Source organism: Schistocerca cancellata, chromosome 8 (genome assembly GCF_023864275.1).
Source record: "Schistocerca cancellata isolate TAMUIC-IGC-003103 chromosome 8, iqSchCanc2.1, whole genome shotgun sequence".
Classification (NCBI taxonomy): Eukaryota; Metazoa; Arthropoda; class Insecta; order Orthoptera; family Acrididae; genus Schistocerca; species Schistocerca cancellata.
Window position 1 is genome coordinate 362,685,928 of NC_064633.1, and position 22,557 is coordinate 362,708,484.

At 38.0% G+C, this 22,557-nt stretch overlaps 1 protein-coding gene across 2 annotated transcripts in view; it reads right to left on the reverse strand.

The window, feature by feature from the left end:
- LOC126095005 (nischarin) overlaps window positions 1–22,557 on the reverse strand; it is a 94,735-nt gene that overhangs the window by 42,873 nt on the left and 29,305 nt on the right. For both annotated transcript variants that reach the window (XM_049909662.1, XM_049909663.1), the window contains exons 4-5: window positions 9,968–10,287; window positions 2,599–2,846 (exon numbers count right to left, since the gene is read on the reverse strand). In XM_049909662.1, the coding sequence (XP_049765619.1) occupies window positions 2,638–2,846; window positions 9,968–10,287 (529 nt within the window). In that variant the 3' untranslated portion in view covers window positions 2,599–2,637. The remainder of the gene's footprint in view (window positions 1–2,598; window positions 2,847–9,967; window positions 10,288–22,557) is intronic.

Below are 22,557 nucleotides of genomic sequence, written 5' to 3' on the forward strand. Positions count from 1 at the left end.
AGTCTTTTTGTTATGCCTGTCTGTGACTCAACATCTCTATATGGTGAGTAGCAATCTTTCCTTTTAATAATATTGTCATTATTCCAGCCCGGATTTTCCATTGTTTCAAATCAAGAGAGGAATAATATTGTCCAACAATGTCTTCCAAAATAAGAACACTCTACTGAACAAGCAAACTAGCTTCCACACTAAGAAAAGATTTGAAAAGACATTCATGTGGAGTGTCCTGACATATGGGTGTGAAACTTGAACATTAGCAAAGCAGGAGAAAGCTTGCCTTGAGGCTGCAGAAATGTGTTTCTGGAGGAGAATTACAAGAACTAGCTTGAATGACAGAAAAATGAATGAAATAGTTCTACAGAAAATAGGAGAGGAGAAAGGACTGCTAAAAGTTACAGGCCAACACAAAGCAAAACTCATTGTACACTTAACCAGACATGATGTTTTTGTAAAAACAAACACACACACACACACACACATTTTTGAAGGTAAGATCATACAAAAGAAAATGAGGGGACAACTGAGAACATATTATTTAAAGAACATGAGTGAGATGGGATGTTCTTCATACATATAGGTGAGGAGGACTGCTGTAGAGAAGAAGCTGTAGAGAGAAAGCTATGACGTCCAAGAGAAGCCTTAGCCTTTTGAAAGAACAACCACCAATGCAAACATACAGTGTGTCACTAAATGTCTTTAAGATCATTACACAAAAGTAGCTTAAACAACGAGCATTTTGCACTGTAGAAGAATTTAAAATGTGATAAAAGTGTTGTCATCAATTAAAGCTGCTGTAAGCAAAATATTTGTCAAGTTGTGTACAGTATCTTTTTTTTTTCCCTTAATGAGTGGATTGATGAGCAATGTACTATACCATTTGTATCAGACATTTCAAGTCTATTACATTTGTGTATAACTTATTTACATTAATAAATTGCTAGCATAGCTACCGTATCATGCACTACATCTTGTACTTATTTGTATATATAATGACAATGTTAATGCATGAAGATAGTAAGTGATGCACAAATAAATAAATAACTGACCACAACATCAACTTAAGCTGGAAGTCAAAATAATGGTAACATCCCACAATAAATGGCCTACGGGTTCTTCAACAGTAATTTGCCACTGTTGTGAAATTAAAAAGAGAGCATCAAGTAATCACTAAAAAGAGGAAATAAATACATTCCTACACACACACACACACACACACACACACACACACACACACACACACACACACACACAGCCTATGTCTGTGATTACAGTTTTTGAGAAAAGTTAATAATCACTGGGAACAATAGTGTGATGAGCTGCAAAATACTAACACGAATTCTTTACAGACAAATGGAAAAACTGGTAGAACCGACCTCGGGGAAGATCAGTTTGTATTCCGTAGAAATATTGGAACACGTGAGGCAATACTGACACGTGAGGCAATACTGACCCTACAACTTATCCCAGAAAAGGCAAACCTACGTTTCTAGCATTTGTAGACTTGGAGAAAGCTTTTGACAATGTTGACTGGAATACTCTCTTTCAAATTCTAAAGGTGGCAGGGGGAAAATACATGGAGCGAAAGGCTATTTACAATTTGTACAGAAACCAGATGACAGTTATAAGAGTCGAGGGACATGAAAGGGAAGCAGTGGTTGGGAAGGGAGTGAGACAGGGTTGTAGCCTCTCCCCGATGTTATTCAATCTGTATATTGAGCAAGCAGTAAAGGAAACAAAAGAAAAATTCGGAGTAGGTATTAAAATCCATGGAGAAGAAATAAAAACTTTGAGGTTCGCCGATGACATTGTAATTCTGTCAGAGACAGCAAAGGACTTGGAAGAGCAGTTGAATGGAATGGATAGTGTCTTGAAAGGAGGATATAAGATGAACATCAACAAAAGCAAAACGAGGATAATGGAATGTAGTCGAATTAAGTCGGGTGATGCTGAGGGAATTAGATTAGGAAATGAGACACTTAAAGTAGTAAAGGAGTTTTGCTATTTGGGGAGCAAAATAACTGATGATGGTCGAAGTACAGAAGATATAAAATGTAGACTGGCAATGGCAAAGAAAGCGTTTCTGAAGAAGAGAAATTTGTTAACATCGAGTATAGATTTAAGTGCCAGGAAGTCGTTTCTGAAAGTATTTGTATGGAGTGTAGCTATGTATGGAAGTGAAATATGGACGATAAATAGTTTGGACAAGAAGAGAATAGAAGCTTTTGAAATGTAGTGCTACAGACGAATGCTGAAGATTAGATGGGTAGATCACATAACTAATGATGAAGTATTGAACAGAATTGGGGAGAAGAGGAGTTTGTGGCACAACTTGACAAAAATAAGGGACCGGTTAGTAGGACATGTTCTGAGGCATCAAGGTATCACAAATTTAGCATTGGAGGGCAGCGTGGAGGGTAAAAATCATAGAGGGAGACCAAGAGATGAATACACTAAGCAGATTCAGAAGGATGTAGGTTGCAATAAGTACTGGGAGATGAAGAGGCTTGCACAGGATAGGGTAGCATGGACAGCTGCATCAAACCAGTCTTAGAACTGAAGACCACAACAACAACAAAAGCATAATCAGCAAATACTCACCTTTTTCCAATAAAATTCTGCATCATACTGTCTGAATCACTATGGAGAATTTGGGAAACAAGGTAACTCTCTGATGCAGAGTGTTGGTGTGCGTCCCTCTTTCACAATCCGCAGAGCTTGTAATACTGCAGCTGTATCCAATTCCTTTGATGTTGCTTTCTCATTATCAAGGCACAATTCACACGCTCGGCTACCAAACTGCTCGAACACCCGAACTCGGTAGTCTACCTCTATAGATACGGGATTGCCTGAAACAAGTTATTACTTTTCAGTTTACTGAACAGACTGTTCAATTACAACAAACAGGTTATTATTTTGCTACAGCAGTTGTTCTCATAAGGAAGGGAAAAAAACACTGAATTTGCTATGCTACAAAGGTGGCTACTACAGTACAGTATATGTAGCACTACCTTCTCTACTAATTCAATAGGTAACGCAACATATTTTTTTTTTTTTTTTTCAGCTAATTTCAGTTGAAAAAATTGCAGAATTTGTTGTGGGACATCATGGAATATTCCTGTTTCAATCCCTACAGTTTTATGACATTCCAGTAGGTGACGACACTATATGTAGCCTTCAAAATGATGTTCCAAGCAGAGTGTCATTTTGAGTTTCTTTTGACAGGTCAGAGCATCACAGATATTCATAGGCTCTTGCAAAATTTCTATGGAGACCTGGCAGTGAACAAAAGCGTCACTGGACAAGGTGTTTGTCATCACTGCAACAAGGTTGCGCAAACCTTTTTGGTCTCCTATGTGCCAACCGGCTGCACACAGCTGTGACTCCTGCAATGTTGGAATGAGCGGACACACTCATTTGAGGTGACTGATGGATTACAATAAAACACCTTGCTGCCCAACTGAATGTGTCTGTTGGTATGCTGACACATTTGTCCACTGGTTGGGGTATTCAAAGGTGTGTGCCCACTGCGTAACAGAAGACAATATGATACAAAAGCAACAAATTTTTAGCTTTACTGATTGTATTTTGCAGACATTAAACTATATGTACATTAAATGTGTCTCATTGCGAACCTAAACTTTAATTCATGTTCTCTAACAATATGCATTCAAATGTTTTGATCTGCATCAATATCTGTACTGTGCAAACCACAGTGAAGTGCGTGGCCGAGAGTAGTTCCACTTTTAGCAGTTATTAGGAACTTTTCCCAATCCATCGATATAAGGCGTGAGGGGAGAATGATTGCTTACACACCTCTGTGACACTGTAATTAGTCTAATTTTGTCCTTTCAATCACCACGGGAACCATTCCTAGGTAGTTGCTTGCAGCATACTCCTAGAATCCTCACTTAAAGCTGGTTCTCAAGACTTTCTACTAGGCTTTCAGAGCAGAGTTAGCATCTATCTTCACACTTCTGCCAGTTCAGTTCTTTCAGCATCATCCCCACACTCTCTCACATCTTAAACAAACCTGTGACCATCCAGCACTTCTTGTTCATACCCCTGATAGTCTTATCTGGCAAGGGCCTCACACTATGAGCAATATTCGAAGGCGTTGTATGAGAGTTTTGTTCGCAATCTCCTTTGTAAACTAATTGCATGAACTGCAGTCTACTGCCAGCTTTACCTAAGACTGAGCCTATGTGAATGTTCCCTTTCACATCTTTACAAATTTTTACACCCAAGTATTTATATAAGTTGGCCAATTCCAACTGTACCCCATACAGTACTATGTTTGTTTTGTGAAGTGTACAATTTTTCATTTCTCAACACTTAACGCTAGCTGCCAATCTTTGTACCAGTTCAAAATTCTGTTAAATCTGAATGGATATTTCCACAGCTTTGCTTTTTTCAGATAGTATTTTATTATAGATCACTGAATTATTTGTGAAAAATCTGAGGTTAATATCAATATTGTCTGCAAGGTCATCAATAAACAACATGAATAGGATCCCAATGCACTTCCTTGGGGCATACCTGAAGTTACTTCTATATCTGTTGATGGCTCTCCATCCACGAAACATGCTACGTCCTCACTACCAAGAAATCTTCAATCCTGTTACCAATTTCACTTGATACCTTTTATTATCATATTGTCGGCAGAAAGAGTATGTGTGGGACTGAGTCACTGGATTGTCAGAAGTCAAGAAATACTGCATCTATCTGGTTGCTCTGATTCATGACTTTCAGTATGTTATATGAAAAAGTGAGAGTTGGATTCCACATAGTTGATGTTTTCAAAATCCATGGTGACTGGTATGGAGGAGGTCATTCTGTTCAAGATATCTCATTATATGTGAGCTCAGAATAAATTCTATTATCCTACAGCAAATGAATGTCAAGGATATTGGATGGTAGTTTCATGGGCCACTTCTGCTGCCCTTCTTGCTATATGTCAGACCTGTGTGCTTTCTTCCATTCACTGGGCACACTTTTTGTTCGAGAGATCCTAGGTGCATTATGATTAAAAGAGGGGCTAGCTAAGCTGCTAAGTCAATATACAACCTGATACATTCCACCTGGGCTTGAAGCTGTGTTCCATTTTAATGATATTTATTTCACTCATCTTTACAGTTCAATCTCTGTCTTGCAGTGACTGCCACTGGAGTTTGTTGAGCATCTCAGTAACACTCTCATACCCACTAAACAATCCTTAGATGAAACGTGCTGCTCTTCATCAGATCTGCTCTATCTCTTCTATTAATACAACCAGTTAAGGACACAACAAAAAAATGGTTCAAATGGCTCTAAGCACTAAGGGACTTAACATCTGAGGTCACTAGTCCCCTAGACTTAGAACTGCTTAAACCTAACTAACCTAAGGACATCACACACATCTATGCCCGAGGCAGGATTCGAACCTGCAACCACAGCAGTGCGGTTATGGATGAAGCGCCTCGAACCGCTCGGCTACAGCGGCCAGCAAGGGCACCACACACAAGTAATATTCAAAACTGGTCGAACAAGTGTTGCGTAAGTCACTTCCTTTGTGGATGAATTACATTTCCTTAACATTCTTACAATCAGCTTAAGACTGGCACGTTCTTTTCCTGCAGTTTGTTTTATGTGGTCACTTGGATCTTTCCATCTATTTATCTAAAGTACATCACATTACATCATTTACTTTCAGGGTCAGTACCGGTCCCTGCACCAATCACCAATTCTCTACAGGTCTTCCTGCATTTCACTACAGTCTTCTGGTACTGCAACCTTCCTACTGACAACAGATTCCTCTGCAAAAAGCTTCATCAAGCTTCCAATGTTATCCATTTGATTATTTATACATAATGTAAACAGTAATAGCTCTACAATACCCATGAAATTACTTTTACATGTGTTGATTTCACCCCACTGAGAACAGCAATAAAGTACAGGGTGGTCGCATTAAACATCCAATAACATAAAATGTAATAACTTGAGACACAATTGAGCTATTTATTGCAGTTTGTTTCTGCAAGTATGGCGACTCAAAATGTTTGTGTGTGTGTGTGTGTGTGTGTGTGTGTGTGTGTGTGTGTGTGTGTGTGTGTGTGTGTGAAGCAATTAGTATTGCGTGGTTTGGAGATACTTTTTCAATATTTCTTGATAAACCAAAATGTAAAATATTTGCCAGATACTGATCGGCCAATCAAAGGTAAGTAAGAGCACTGATAGACTCTGAGAGACGATGGCATAATTATGCTCTTCAATTACTAGCTTTTGTAGCAGGCTTCTGTTCTGTTCCTGTTCATCATAAAGTGTAGATGTATATGTAAAAACCTGGTATTTATGAAAGTTTATTTGAATAATCACCAGTTTAAGTAAAAACAAAATCTCCACATTTATCATTATTTATGGAAGCCTAATATGACATTCTCCTGGACCAACATTATCATCATTTATACAAGATGGATACAGATAGCAGTGGCGAACTTTGCAGCAGCACATTACAAAAATCGAGGTAGGTGAACATGTCCTTTTCTTCCTTTGTGACAGCCATTTTCACTTTTTCTAATTTGATCATTTGGGTGCGACACTAATACATGCAATCTTCATCTTTTCTCTTTTTCTAATGAAGTCTGATTCCTTTTGTTATAATTTTTGTCTGACTCTTATTTCCACCATAACCAATATTCTTCGCAACTGGGCCACAAGGAAAGATAAATCTACAAAAATATGTGTGTCTATCTCTCCCGTATATTCGTCATATGTGATTGACTTTCATAATAATTGCAATTTATTACCATCGCCCCCAAATGTAATAGTTATTAGACAGCCCACTCACTCGTGAAAGTACGCGCATTTCCTCATTGTTGCAGCCAGTCTAGTGTTGAAGATTACTTATATTTCCTTAACATTCAGTGGCCTATTTTCTACTTGTGTATATTGCTACTGTTGCAATGTTGCTTCACAGTGAGACTTATTACGCAACTTTACAATTAAACCCATTTTCGAAATTACTGCACCAGCTCGCAAAATAATCAGAAAGATTAAAAAACAATGAAGAAGGTGAATTACAGCGTGAATGCGTGCAACTGTTTTGTTCACATAAATGTACATCAATAGCCTTGTGGACTCCACATAAGAAAGTGCTCTGTGTGCTTTCTCTCACACACACATGTTGGAGCTGTGCACTATGCTGCAACTTCATCATGATATGATCTTTCAACAACATGGTGCACTACGCCATTTTGTGGACTGTGTGAGGAATCACGAGTTTCCAGATCGCTGGAATTGCTTGGCCCCTAGAAGTCCAAACATCACACTACTAGATTTTTTCTGTGAGGGTTTATCAACAATCAGGTTGTACCATCATGTTCATGCAGCTATTGCAAATTTTAAATTTGCAGTACTGCAAGACACTTGGAAAGTAATAAAATACAGATCAGGTGTCTGTCACACCACTAATGGTGCACATATTGAGGTGTATTGTGTGTGTAAAAAGACACACTGAGTAACCTTATTCATGGAATCATACCATCAATAAATATCTCAATTACTTCTCAAGGTATTATATTACGGACATGGACATCCTGTACAAAAATGCGGAAAATGAAACATGCAAAAGAGAATACAGATGTACAGAAACTGAAACTGACAATAAGTGCAAAATGTCAAAGCAGGAATAGCTAAATGAGAACTACATAGATGTTGAAGTACGCACGACTAGGAGAGAGATAGATGCAGCTTATAGGAAAATTAAAGAGACCTTTACAGAAAAGAGAAGTACCTCTATGAACATTAAGAGCTCAGACAGCAAGCCCATAAAAGCAAAGGGAGAAAGGCTGAAAGGTGGAAGCAATATGTAGGTGGTCTGTATAAATAAAACGAACTTGAAGATAATACATGAAGGTGAGAGGGGGAGTGCGATACTGTGAGAAGAATTTGAGAGAGCTCTGAAAGGCCTATGTCAAAACAAGTGTCCTTGGAGAAGACACATTCCCTCAGAAGTACTGAGATTCTTGGGAGAACCAGCCAGATTAAACTATTCCGCAGTGTATGAAAGATAGATAAGATGTGTGAAATACCTCCAGACTTAAAGAAGAATGCAATATTTTTTTTATTACATCTGAGACAGGTGCAGACACTTATGAATCATCAGTTTAATAAATCATGATTGCAAAATAAAGATACTAATTATTTACAGAATAAAGGAAAAGCCGGCAGAAGCCAACATAATGGAAGATCAATTTGTGTTCCCAAGAAATGTAGGAACATGCGAGGCCATACTGACCCTATGACTCATCTTAGAAGATAGACTGAAGAAGGGTAAACCTAAAACTATAGCATTTGCAGATTGAGAGAACACTTTTGACAATGTTGGAATACACTCTTTGAAAGTCTGAAGCTGGCAGCAGTAAAATAAAGATAACGAAAGGTTATCTACAACTTCTACAGAGACCTCACTGATGGCAAAAAAAGCTTACAAAAGCAGTTGAACAGAATGGATATAGTCTTGAAAAGAGATTGCATTGTGAACACCAACAAAGGTAAAACAAGGGTAATGGAATGTAGTCAAACTGAATCAGGTGATCCTCATAGAATTAAATTATGAAATGAGACACTAAAAGTAGTTGATGAGTTCTGCTAGTTTAGCAGCAAAATAACTGATAATGGCCAAAGTAGAAGGGGAATAAAATACAGACCAGCAACAGCAAGAAATCTTTTTATGAAAGAGACAAATTTGTTTACACTGAATATAAATTTCCTTGTTAGGAAGTCATTTATGAAGATATTTGTGTGGGGTGTAGTCTTGTACACAAGTAAAATGTGGACAATTAGGAGTTCAGTCACTAAGAGAATAGAGTATTCTTAAAAGTGGTGTTCAGAAGAATACTGAAAATTAGACAGGGAGGTTGAATAACTATTGAGAAAATACTGAATCAAATTGGGGGCAAAAAGAAATTTGTGGCACAATTTGATGATTAAATGAAGTGATTGGTTGATAGGACATATCCTGGTGTGTCAAAGCATTGTCAGTTTTGGAATGGAAGTAAATCTGGAGGGCAAAAATTGTAGGTGAGCATGCCTTGAATATAGTAAGCAGTTTCAAAAGGATATAGATGGCACTTGTTATGCAGAGATGAAGAACCTTGCACAGGATATACTCGAATGTAGGGCTGTTTCAAATCAGTCTTTGGACTAAAGACCACCACCAACAGCAACAACATATTGAGGTCTACCTGCTAATATGTCTCATATCCAGTCACAAATTTGATCTGATACCAGATGAGTTCTTATTTTTTCACTAAACAACAATGTGTAACAATATCAAATGCCTTACACATGTCAAAGAACATGACATCAACTTTCGTGTCATCTATGGTGTTTTGGATTTTGTGGAAAACAGAAAGAGCTGTGATTCCCAAGATCTCTGTTTACAAAATCCTTGTTCATTTTTATACAGGAGTTTTTCACTCTCCAAAACATAATAATGTTTCAGCATGGAATATTATCCATAATTCTACAACAGATTAACATCAACTTCTATGCAAACTCTATGTGAACATATATTCAATAGTGTTTTATTGTAATACCACGCTCTTCAGATTTTTAAAACTGGAGATACCACAAACAAATAGAAAAAATGTGAGTTTTGTAAAGACACCTGCATTGAGAGAGACATGTCTTTATTTAATGTTGGAAGATATCAGATATTTGCTTGATCAATTAATGAAAGGACCATACATTTTTCTTCTGGTAGCATAACATAACAATGGAAAAGAGAGATTATTGATGTTGTTTTACATGTATTTGTCCTGTAACCCACACTGTACAATAATTACAGAAGCCACATAGCCCTTGTGTCAGTCCACCTAAGAGAAATTTGTCATGAATAACTCTACAGAACAGGTTACAAAATAAATTAGTGTAAACACTTGCATACTTAAAAGTTAACAGATCATGAATAGCTAATTTATATACTGACCTATCAGCACAAGATTCTCAAGACATGGAAGTGCACATATGTGAGATATCTCATGGATATGTTCAATTCTGTTGTCCGACAAGTCAAGGTCCTCAAGGGAATACAAACGTGAGAAACCAGTCAATGAAGAAATGCAGTTCTGTGACAAGTTTAGCTGAACAATGTTCCCAACTTTCATGTGCAGTGGACCTGTTTCAGATAACTGGTTGACAGACAAATCAAGATGAGAAAGGCGAGGCAGCAATGTGAGATTGTTTACATCTGTGATCCTGTTGTGACTAAGATTCAATTTTTCCAGGGCTGGCAGCAACCGTACAGACCTAAAAGAAAAAGAGTAAGATTAAGTCACAAGCTGACACAAAGTTAAAATTTATTCTAGTCAACAAAAACACACACACATGGGAACCAACTATGAAACGTATTGCAGATATAGCAAAAGCTGATCAGTGCCGTAGTACAGTGATTTTTTTCAACAGTATATTAATCTGTCAAACAATCGGTCACAGAATTGGCATGAGGACTGTAAAACTGACCTGAGAAGCACATAAACAATTCTCTTAAGGACTCTGTATATAAAAAGGAAATGCAGACACATTAACTGCTATCATAAGATACTGGCAATATTAAATGATATTTGTTAAAATGGCAGAATACTTTTATTCTAAATAGTTACCTTACATTGAAATATGCAAATAAAGCACCACTCTTCTAACATACCCTAGCATTAATCAGAAAAAATTATGTATATGAGATAATTAAAAACAATCTTTCAAGTTTGCTAATTAAAGATACATGAGACAGTCATAATTTACAGTTTCTTTCTCCTTCATCAGCAGTTGCTCCTTCTCATAGCTGCAAAAACTTACTTTCAAGCAAGGACTCAGTTTTGCAGAAACAGAAAAACTATAACATTACTGGGTGATCTCATGAGCATGACTTCAATTATATTGTTAAACGTTACACCACAAAGCACCCTTTAGATATTTGTCAAACTTTGTGGATATGTTTATCACTAAAGATGAGAATCCCATGCAAATGCATGTTTTTGTAGGCTCACTGGATATAGCTCAAACTTAGTACTTATCCATTTCATTACTTTCTGATTTCAAGTATGTATACGTTTCCTTGTATATTTGGATATTCTAACATTTTGGGGGATAAAAACATGTATGATGTGTATATAAGGCATTTTTAGTTTAATTATACATATAATAGATATTATTTTTAGTATAATGCATATTTTAATGATTTGGAGCAGACAACTGTTTTTTTTTTATTTTTATGATTCTTATTTCTGCTTAAGGAAAAAGGATCAATGAAAAAAAGGGGAACAACATGTACAGAAATTTAAGATTCTCGTAACAGAATGACTTTCCCAGAACTTTATTGACAGCCCTCAGTAGAGAAATGTATCATAAACAGATTTATTTCTCCACAACAACTACCGGAAGCCTGTAACCTCATGACAATGGAAATTTAGCCTTTTAAGTCAGGTACTATGGCGGACATGACAATAAAGAAGCTGTAACATGGTATTGTGGAATTTGAACAAACCTCACTAGCAATTTTGATTCTTCTAAAACTGGAATTGTCCCCTAAACTGTGTTTGCAGAGAGGGTGTGTGGGGGGGGGGGGGGGGGGGGGGGGGCAGCACGCGCGCACGCTCCTTGTAAGTTTGTGTAATTGTGTTTGTGTGTTGTGCGTTTAATGTGATTCCAACTAAAGTGATCCTAGCAATGATCCTAGCAATCATATCAGCACTTCGACCAAAAATGTCTTGTGGCTGGGATGACATTTCACCTAAACTGCTAAAGGAATGCAGGGATGAATTAGTGAAACCCCTGACTCACTTGATAAATACCTCCCTCATAAATGGAGTATTCCCTGACCTTTTGAAAATTACTGAAATTATACCAGTGCATAAAAGGGGATTAAAAACTGACACTAAAAACTACAGGCCAATATCATTAACCTCAGAACTAGACTAATTGGAGGAGAGAGTAATACTAAATCAAGTTGAATCATATTTCACCAAACACAATCTGTTAAACAACCTACAACATGGATTTAGAAAAGGGAGATCTACTACAACAGCAGTAGCATCTTTTATACATGAAATATCAAATAAGCTGGACAAAAGTGACAAGGTAATAGGCACTTTCCCAGATATGAGTAAAGCCTTTGATACTGTGAATCATACCATTCTTCTGTGTAAGCTAGAAGAATACGGGTTGAGAGGCCTAGCCTTGAAACTACTTACCTCCTATTTGAAAGACAGGAAACAGTGTGTAAAGCTAACTTATCAAAATAATGAGCAGCTCCTAACAACCAAATCAAACTTCAGGACACTTCAATGAGGCGTGCCTCAAGGAAGCATACTAGGGCCTTTTCTGTTCCTTGTATATGTAAATAACTAATCTGAACCCCAAAACTGCATGGTTGTAAGCTATGCCGATGACAAATCCTTCATCAGCTGTGGCAGTGATAAGCAGTCTGCAGCTAACAGTACCGAGATCAGTTTGCAGTCTGCAGCTAACAGTACCGAGATCAGTTTCAATACTCTGTCCTCATACCTTACAGCAAACAAGCTTCTTGTAAATAAAGACAAAACCGTAATAATGAAGTTCATCCACAGTTATAATGCTGCCATAACTGATACTGTATTTACATCCCCATTGGGTCTTGCATATGAAATTTTTGGGCATTGTTGTTGATGAACACTTATCATGGAAAGACTATGTAGATAATATTTGCAAGAAAATCAGTAGAAATGTGTATCTACTGAAACGGATCTCAGCCTTCTTGGACCATGATACTTTAAGGCAAATATATTTTGTGTTAATTCATCCGCACCTTCAGTATGGTATTGAGATACGGAGTGGGGTATCAGCAGTTCATATAGATAGACTTTTCAGATTACAAAACAAGGCAGTAAGAATGGTAGCCAAGATAAAGAAGAGAGAGCCTTGTAGAGACATCTTTAGAAAATATAAAAATTCTTACGGTGTACTCCATGTATATACTGCAGACAGTCATGTTCGTGAAACAAAATCCTGAATTTAATATGAGAAACAGTAATGTTGTTGTTGTTGTTGTTGTCTTCAGTCCTGAGACTGGTTTGATGCAGTTCTCCATGCTAATCTATCCTGTGCAAGCTTCTTCATCTCCCAGTACTTACTGCAACCTACATCCTTCTGAATCTGCTTAGTGTATTCATCTCTTGGTCTCCCTCTACGATTTTTACCCTCCACGCTGCCCTCCAATGCTAAATTTGTGACCCCTTGATGCCTCAAAACATGTCCTACCAACCGGTCCCTTCTCTTTGTCAAGTTGTGCCACAAACTCCTCTTCTCCACAATTCTATTCAATACCTCCTCGTTAGTTATGTGATATACCCATCTAATCTTCAGCATTCTTCTGTAGCACCACATTTCGAAAGCTTCTATTCTCTTCTTGTCCAAACTATTTATCGTCCATGTTTCACTTCCATACATAGCTACACTCCATACAAATACTTTCAGAAACGACTTCCTGACACTTAAATCTATACTCGATGTTAACAAATTTCTCTTCTTCAGAAAAACTTTCCTTCCCATTGCCAGTCAACATTTTATATCTTCTCTACTTCGACTATCATCAGTTACTTTGCTCCCCAAATAGCAAAACTCTACTACTTTAAGTGTCTCATTTCTTAATCTAATTCCCTCAGCATCACCCGACTTAATTCGACTACATTCCATTATCCTCGTTTTGCTTTTGTTGATGTTCATCTTATATCCTCCTTTCAAGACACTGTCCATTCCGTTCAACTGCTCCTCCAAGTCCTTTGCTGTCTCTGACAGAATTACAATGTCATCGGCGAACCTCAGAGTTTTTATTTCTTCTCCATGGTTTTTAATACCTACTCCGAATTTTTCTTTTGTTTCCTTTACTGCTTGCTCAATATACAGATCGAATAACATCGGGGAGAGGCTACAACCCTGTCTCACTCCCTTCCCAGCCACTGCTTCCCTTTCATGTCCCTCGACTCTTATAACTGCCATCTGGTTTCTGTACAAATTGTAAATAGCCTTTCGCTCCCTGTATTTTCCCGCTGCCACCATTAGAATTTGAAAGAGAGTATTCCAGTTAACATTGTCAAAAGCTTTCTCTAAGTCTACAAATGCTAGAAATGTAGGTTTGCCTTTTCTTAATCTTTCTTCTAAGATAAGTCGTAAGGTTAGTATTGCCTCACATGTTCCAACATTTCTACGGAATCCAAACTGATCTTCCCCGAGGTCCGCTTCTACCAGTTTTTCCATTCGTCTTTAAAGAATTCGTGTTAGTATTTTGCAGCTGTGGCTTACGAAACTGATAGTTTGGTAATTTTCACATCTGTCAACACCTGCTTTCTTTGGGATTGGAATTATTATATTCTTCTTGAAGTCTGAGGGTATTTCACCTGTCTCATACATGTTGCTCACCAGATGATAGAGTTTTGTCATGACTGGCTCTCTCAAGGCCGTCAGTAGTTCTAATCGAATGTTGCCTACTCCCGGTGCCTTGTTTCAACTCAGGTCTTTCAGTGCTCTGTCAAACTCTTCACACAGTATCTTATCTCCCATTTTGTCTTCATCTACATCCTCTTCCATTTCCATAATATTGTCCTCAAGTACATCGCCCTTGTATAAACCCTCTATATACTCCTTCCACCTTTCTGCCTTCCCTTCTTTGCTTACAACTGGGTTTCCATCTGAGCTCTTGATATTCATACAAGTGGATCTCTTCTCTCCAAAGGTCTCTCTAATTTTCCTGTAGGCAGTATCTATCTTACCCCTAGTGAGATAAGCCTCTACATCCTTACATTTGTCCTCTAGCCATCCCTGCTTAGCCATTTTGCAGTTCCTGTCAATCTCGTTTTTGAGACGTTTATATTCCTTTTTGCCTGCTTCATTTACTGCATTTTTATATTTCCTCCTTTCATCAATTAAATTCAATATTTCTTCTGTTACCCAAGGATTTCTATTAGCCCTCGTCTTTTTACCTACTTGATCGTCTGCTGCCTTCACTACTTCATCCCTCAGAGCTACCCATTCTTCTTCTACTGTATTTCTTTCCCCCATTCCTGTCAATTGTTCCCTTATCCTCTCCCTGAAACTCTGTACAACCTCTGGTTTAGTCAGTTTATCCAGGTCCCATCTCCTTAAATTAGCACCTTTTTGTAGTTTCTTCAGTTTTAATCTACAGCTCATAACCAATAGATTGTGGTCAGAGTCCACATCTGCCCCTGGAAATGTCTTACAATTTAAAACCTGGTTCCTAAATCTCTGTCTTACCATTATATAATCTACCTGATACCTTCTAGTATCTCCAGGATTCTTCCATGTATACAACCTTCTTTTATGATTCTTGAACCAAGTGTTAGCTATGATTAAGTTATGCTCTGTGCAAAATTCTACCAGACGGCTTCCTCTTTCATTTCTTACCCCAATCCATATTCACCTACAATGTTTCCTTCTCTCCCTTTTCCTACTCTCGAATTCCAGTCACCCATGACTATTAAATTTTCATCTCCCTTCACTACCTAAATAATTTCTTTTATCTCATCATACATTTTATCAATTTCTTCATCATCTGCAGAGCTAGTTGGTATATAAACTTGTACTACTGTAGTAGGCATGGGCCTTGTGTCTATCTTGGCCACAATAATGCGTTCACTATGCAGTTTGTAGTAGCTTACCCGCACTCCTATTTTTTTATTCATTATTAAACCTATGAGGCCGAAAGTGCAGGAGGTCAGGTCCATATGTAGGAGGATAAGAGTGGAGAAACTTCAGGATAAGGAAATCAAGCACAAGTACATAACAGCGATCTCAGAAAGGTACCAGTTAGTTGAATGTAGTCAATTACAGTCATTGGAAAAGGAATGGACAAGGTACAGGGACACAGTACTCGAAGTGGCTAAAGAATGTCTTGGAACAGTAGTGTGTAAAAGTAGGATGAAGCAAACAGCTTGGTAGAATGATACAGTCAAGGCAGCCTGTAAAAGGAAAACGAAGGCGTATCAAAAATGGCTACATACCAGAACCCAGGTAGACAGAGAAAGTTATGTTTAAGTAAGAAACAATGCCAAACAGATAATTGCAGCATCCAAGAAGAAATCGTGGGAAGACTTTGGAAACAGGTTGGAGACTATGGGTCAAGCTGCTGGAAAACCATTCTGGAGTGTAATTAGCAGTCTTCGAAAGAGAGGTAAGAAGGAAATGACATGTATTTTGGACAGGTCAGGAAAACTGCTGGTGAATCCTGTGGATGCCTTGGGCAAATGGAGGGAATATTTTGAAGAGTTGCTCAATGTAGGTGAAAATGCGATCAGTAATGTTTCAGATTTCGAGGTAGAATGGGATAGGAATGATGATGGAAATAGCATCACATTTGAGGAAGTGGAAAAAATGGTCAATAGATTGCAGTGCAATAAAGCGGCTGGGGTGGATGAAATTAAGTCGGAACTCATCAAATACAGTGGAATGTCAGGTCTTAAATGGCTACACAGGGTAATTGAAATGGCCTGGGAGTCGGGACAGGTTCCATCAGATTGGACAAAAGCAGTAATCACACCAATCTTTAAACATGGAAACAGAAAAGATTGTAACAACTACAGAGGTATCTCTTTAATCAGCGTTGTGGGTAAAATCTTCTCAGGTATTGTTGAAAGGAAAGTGCGAGTATTAGTTGAGGACCAATTGGATGAAAATCAGTGTGGGTTTAGGCCTCTTAGAGGTTGTCAGGACCAGATCTTTAGCTTACGGCAAGTAATGGAGAAGTGTTATGAGTGGAACAGGGAATTGTATCTATGCTTTATAGATCTAGAAAAGGCATATGACCGGGTTCCTAGGAGGAAGTTATTGTCTGTTCCACAAGATTATGGAATAGGAGGTAAACTTTTGCAAGCAATTAAAGGTCTTTACATGGATAGTCAGGCAGCAGTTAGAGTTGACGGTAAATTGAGTTCATGGTTCAGAGTAGTTTCAGGGGTAAGACAAGGCTGCAACCTGTCTCCACTGTTGTTCATATTATTTATGGATCATATGTTGAAAACAATAGACTGGCTGGGTGAGATTAAGATATGTGAACACAAAATAAGCAGTCTTGCATATGCGGATGACTTAGTTGTGATGGCAGATTCGATTGAAAGTTTGCAAAGTAATATTTCAGAGCTAGATCAGAAATGTAAGGACTATGGTATGAAGATTAGCATCTCCAAAACGAAAGTAATGTCAGTGGGAAAGAAATATAAACGGATTGAGTGCCAAATAGAAGGAACAAAGTTAGAACAGGTGGACGGTTTCAAGTACTTAGGATGCATATTCTCACAGGATGGCAACATAGTGAAAGAACTGGAAGCGAGGTGTAGCAAAGCTAATGCAGTGAGCGCTCAGCTACGATCTACTCTCTTCTGCAAGAAGGAAGTCAGTACCAAGACTAAGTTATCTGTGCACCGTTCAATCTTTTGACCAACTTTGTTGTATGGGAGCGAAAGCTGGGTGGATTCAGGTTACCTTATCAACAAGGTTGAGGTTACGGATATGAAAGTAGCTAGGATGATTGCAGGTACTAGTAGATGGGAACAATGGCAGGAGGGTGTGCACAATGAGGAAATCAAAGAAAAACTGGGAATGAACTCTATAGATGTAGCAGTCAGGGTGAACAGGCTTAGATGGTGGGGTCATGTTACACGCATGGGAGAAGCAAGGTTACCAAAGAGACTCATGGATTCAACAGTAGAGGGTAGGAGGAGTCAGGGCAGACCGAGGAGAAGGTACCTGGATTCGGTTAAGAATGATTTTGAAGTAATAGGTTTAACATCAGAAGAGGCACCAATGTTAGCACTGAATAGGGAATCATGGAGGAACTGTATAAGGAGGGCTATGCTCCAGACTGAACGTTGAAAGGCATAATCAGTCTTAAATGATGATGATGATTATTATTATTAAACCTACTCCTGCATTACCCCTATTTGATTTTGTATTTATAACCCTGTATTCACCTGACCAAAAGTCTTGTTCCTCCTGCCACTGAACTTCACTAATTCCCACTATATCTAACTTTAACCTATCCATTTCCCTTTTTAAATTTTCTAACCTACCTGCCCAATTAGGGGATCTGACATTCCATGTCCGATCCATAGAACGCCAGTTTTCTTTCTCCTGATAACGACGTCCTCTTGAGTAGTCCCTGCCCGGAGATCCAAATGGGGGACTATTTTACCTCCGGAATATTTTACCCAACAGGACGCCATCATCATTTAATCACACAGTAAAGCTGCATGCCCTCGGGAAAAATTACGGCCGTAGTTTCCCCTTGCTTTCAGCCGTTCGCACACGGGGAAGGGAAAATTTTCATAGAATTGTGACCAATAAAAAGGCAACGGACCACAGCCCACACAGAATGGGAGCAATTTTCTACAATGCACTACCCTGTGAACTCAAGAAAGTAAATCTAAATATGCTAAAGAATAGACTGAAGCAATAATTAATAGAGAAGTGTTGTTACTCTATAGAGGACTTTAAGTTGTAGTGCCATCTTGGAAAACAGTGTATATAGACAATGTCTCCGATCTATCAGTGGTATGAAAGAATGTAATTATACACTTATTATGTGTACTGAACTATTATAAATATAAGCTAAATTGTGTTACACTATAGAGGAATCTACTTGTAGTGCCCTTTTGAAAAATAATGTGTACAGACATGTGTCTGATCCATATGTTGTTAAGAATGTAAATATTTTACTGTATGTGTGTAATGTAATTTAAATTTTCCTGACAATGTCTGAAAACTTTTTGTTATATGGACAGAAAATAAATACATAAATAAAAATAAATTAAAAAGTTCCAGAAGTGTACGTCTTGACGATGGATAAAAGGAAAGGTGGATTGTTGTAGTGAACAGTAAGCTATTCTGTTTTGGAAAATTTTCTGAGGCACTTGTCCTTTGTAAAATATTACAAAACTGAATAAACAATATTGTCTTTTTTTTTTTTTTTTAATCACATCCACATAATGGAAAGATCTTTTATAATTTCAGATAAAATGTGCTAGAAAATTTCAAGTTGAACCGCACATCGCGTCTGCGTCATGTATTGCGAGAATACTTTAAACAAAAGAATCTGCAATACACTAAATCCATTTGTTTATACTGCTCCCAGGCCTAAGACAAATGAATTTCACATGGATATAAATAAAATTTTACACGGATACATGTGGTGCTTTAGCAGGAGCGAATTACCACTTGAAAACCTCAGAAACCCCACTCTTAAGGGCTTTTTGGAGAAGTATACATCAAAAGATGTCCCTGATCCCTTAGAACTGAGGAAAAATTGTGTTCCAAACATCTTATAGCCAGGTAGGCCAACATAACATACTTGCTAAATAAATAATAACTATTTTCACACACATACAATTACTTCTTGTTTTGCTAACCCGGTATTGGACAAAATTCGCAAAGACCTGGGGACTTCAAACATATGGACATCTGTAGATGAAACAACTGATACAATGGACTGCTATGTTGCTAACCTAGTTCTATGAGAATTAATTGAGAATGGGCCTGGCCAACCCCATCTCATGTTCTGTAAAGTCCTGGAACAAGCAAATTATTCCACAACAGGCTATTTTCCGAAGTTAAAATATTGTTCAGATTATTGTTATTCTGACTGATAACAACATTTAAATAACATTTACAGTCAATGTTCTCACAAGATTTCTGTTATTTTTATGTAATTAAAGCTTATCAAGATCTGGTAATGTGATCAAAAATGCTCTGTTACTGGCTGATGCTCTGGTGACATCACAGGCTAGGAGTAAGATGAAGCTATAAATGTGTTATGGGAGCATTAGCTGAAATCAGGAGGTTTTTACGTATTTTTTTTTTGCAAACAGTGTATCTATATAATGTGAATGGTGATAGTGGGAGCCTTGCAAAATTTGCTGTGTTTATACTTCACCCATATACAGGGTTATTACAAATGATTGAAGCGATTTCACAGCTCTACAGTAACTTTATTATTTCAGATATTTTCACAATGCTTTGCACACACATACAAAAACTCAAAAAGTTTTTTTAGGCATTCACAAATGTTCGATATGTACCCCTTTAGTGATTCAGCAGACATCAAGCCGATAATCAAGCAGACATCATAGCCCCACAGAAAGAAATCGCATGGGGTTAAGTCGGGAGAGCATGGAGGCCATGACATGAATTGCTGATCATGATCTCCACCACGACCGATCCATCGGTTTTCCAATCTCCTGTTTAAGAAATGCCGAACATCATGATGGAAGTGCAGTGGAGCACCATCCTGTTGAAAGATGAAGTCGGCGCTGTCGGTCTCCAGTTGTGGCATGAGCCAATTTTCCAGCATGTCCAGATACACGTGTCCTGTAAAGTTTTTTTTGCAGAAGAAAAAGGGGCCATAAACTTTAAACCGTGAGATTGCATAAAACACGTTAACTTTTGGTGAATTGCGAATTTGCTGCATGAATGCGTGAGGATTCTCTACCGCCCAGATTCGCACATTGTGTCTGTTCACTTCAACATTAAGAAAAAATGTTGCTTCATCACTGAAAACAAGTTTCACACTGAACGCATCCTCTTCTATGAGCTGTTGCAACCGCGCCAAAAATTCAAAGCGTTTGACTTTGTCATTGGGTGTCAGGGCTTATAGCAATTGTAGCAATTGTAAACGGTAAGGCTTCTGCTTTAGCCTTTTCTGTAAGATTTTCGAAACCGTCGGCTGTGGTACATTTAGCTCCCTGCTTGCTTTATTCGTCGACGGCTACGCGTGAAACTTGCCCGCACATGTTCAACCGTTTCTTCGCTCACTGCAGGCCGACCCGTTGATTTCCCCTTACAGAGGCATCCAGAAGCTTTAAACTGCGCATACCATCGCCGAATGGAGTTGGCAGTTGGTGGATCTTTGATGAACTTCGTCCTGAAGTGTCGTTGCACTGTTATGACTGACTGATGTGAGTGCATTTCAAGCACGACATATGCTTTCTCAGCTCCTGTCGCCATTTTGTCTAACTGCGCTCTCGAGCACTCTGGCGGCAGAAACCTGAAGTGCGGCTTCAGCTGAACAAAACTTTATGAGTTTTTCTATGTATCTGTAGTGTGTCGTGACCATATGTCAATAAATGGAGCTACAGTGAATTTATGAAATCGCTTCAATCATTTGTAATAGCCCTGTAAAGTGATGATATATGCAATGACGGACATTCTTTTCCCTGCTCCCTGCATATCATTAAACTCACGAAGTACTAAGGAAGTGTAGAACTTTTGCAAATGGGTCCATATATCAAACTAGATAGTCAACTATCAGTCATGAGCTTGGCAAAACTTAGTGTTGATTTTCTTTGTAGAAGACACTCGGCAGAAACCTATTTATAGTAGGCATTCGGTGGTACAATGGATAACAATACATCTGAAAATCAAGAGGTCACTTGTTAGAATCCTGGAAAGGTCTCATATTTTTAAAGTTTTACATGAAATACATAAACAGCATTAGCAAGGACTGATTGTAGCAGTTGTTTCGATTGTGGGAGGTGTTATATATAGAGCTTCACATTAGTCTTAGCATGATTAATGGACAACAGAGGGTAAATGCATTTACTTTACAAATAAACAGCTCACTTTTTTGGAAACCATTCCTAGTAGTAAAGTTATCACTATATTCCCACAATACAACGAGGTGTAGGACGATGAGGTTGTATGGAGAGATATAAAGCATGTATAACATGCAGGTGACACAAACAGAAGGGCTGTGATGTTTGTGAGTGTAAAATAATGTTGGTATCTGAAGCAGACTTACTTCATCTTTATGTAAGATGACTAAACTGCAAAAGTTTAAGCAATAAGAATCCTAGATGGACAATAGAAGATAAAAACATTGTTTCCAATAAAGTAAAAAGTTTGTGGTCACATTAATTGGAAAATATCTTTTTGAATTTAATGTGTGTGAACAGTGACTGCAAATGTAAGTGCAAGCAAACAGCAAGGAAAACACAATAATAATCTGTTTCTGCTCAGTATGGTGAAGTTTTGTGATTGTGATTTGGTTTTCGTACAAGATGACTTTCGAGTTGGTTGACAAATAAGTTAAAATGTTCTTTCGGGTTAGATTCGAACCAGCCATCAATGGACATGAACTTGTAAAGTTTGATGGTCTACCACTCTAAAAACTAAACTACCGAACAACTGACGAGTAGTTGCGTAAAATGACTATTTTCTATGGCACGCTCAAAAATAACTTTTCAGGAATTTTTATAGAAGTATTTGTTCATTATGCTACTACACACAATTTGTAACCCATTTTCTGAAATGTAAATTCCAAAACAGAACAGCACTGTGAATTAGCATAACGGCAGTAGGAGCAGTGAGCTAGCCAGTGACGACACAGGCATCACTTGACTCGAATGGAGCATTTTAGCAGCCTTTCAATTTATTTGAATTTAATTTCTGTTTTTATAGAATACTGAAATTCAAGAGGAAAAAGCATGTTAGGAGCATAAAAAGACAGAATTAATCATTTAAGACAATTTCCAGAAAACAGTC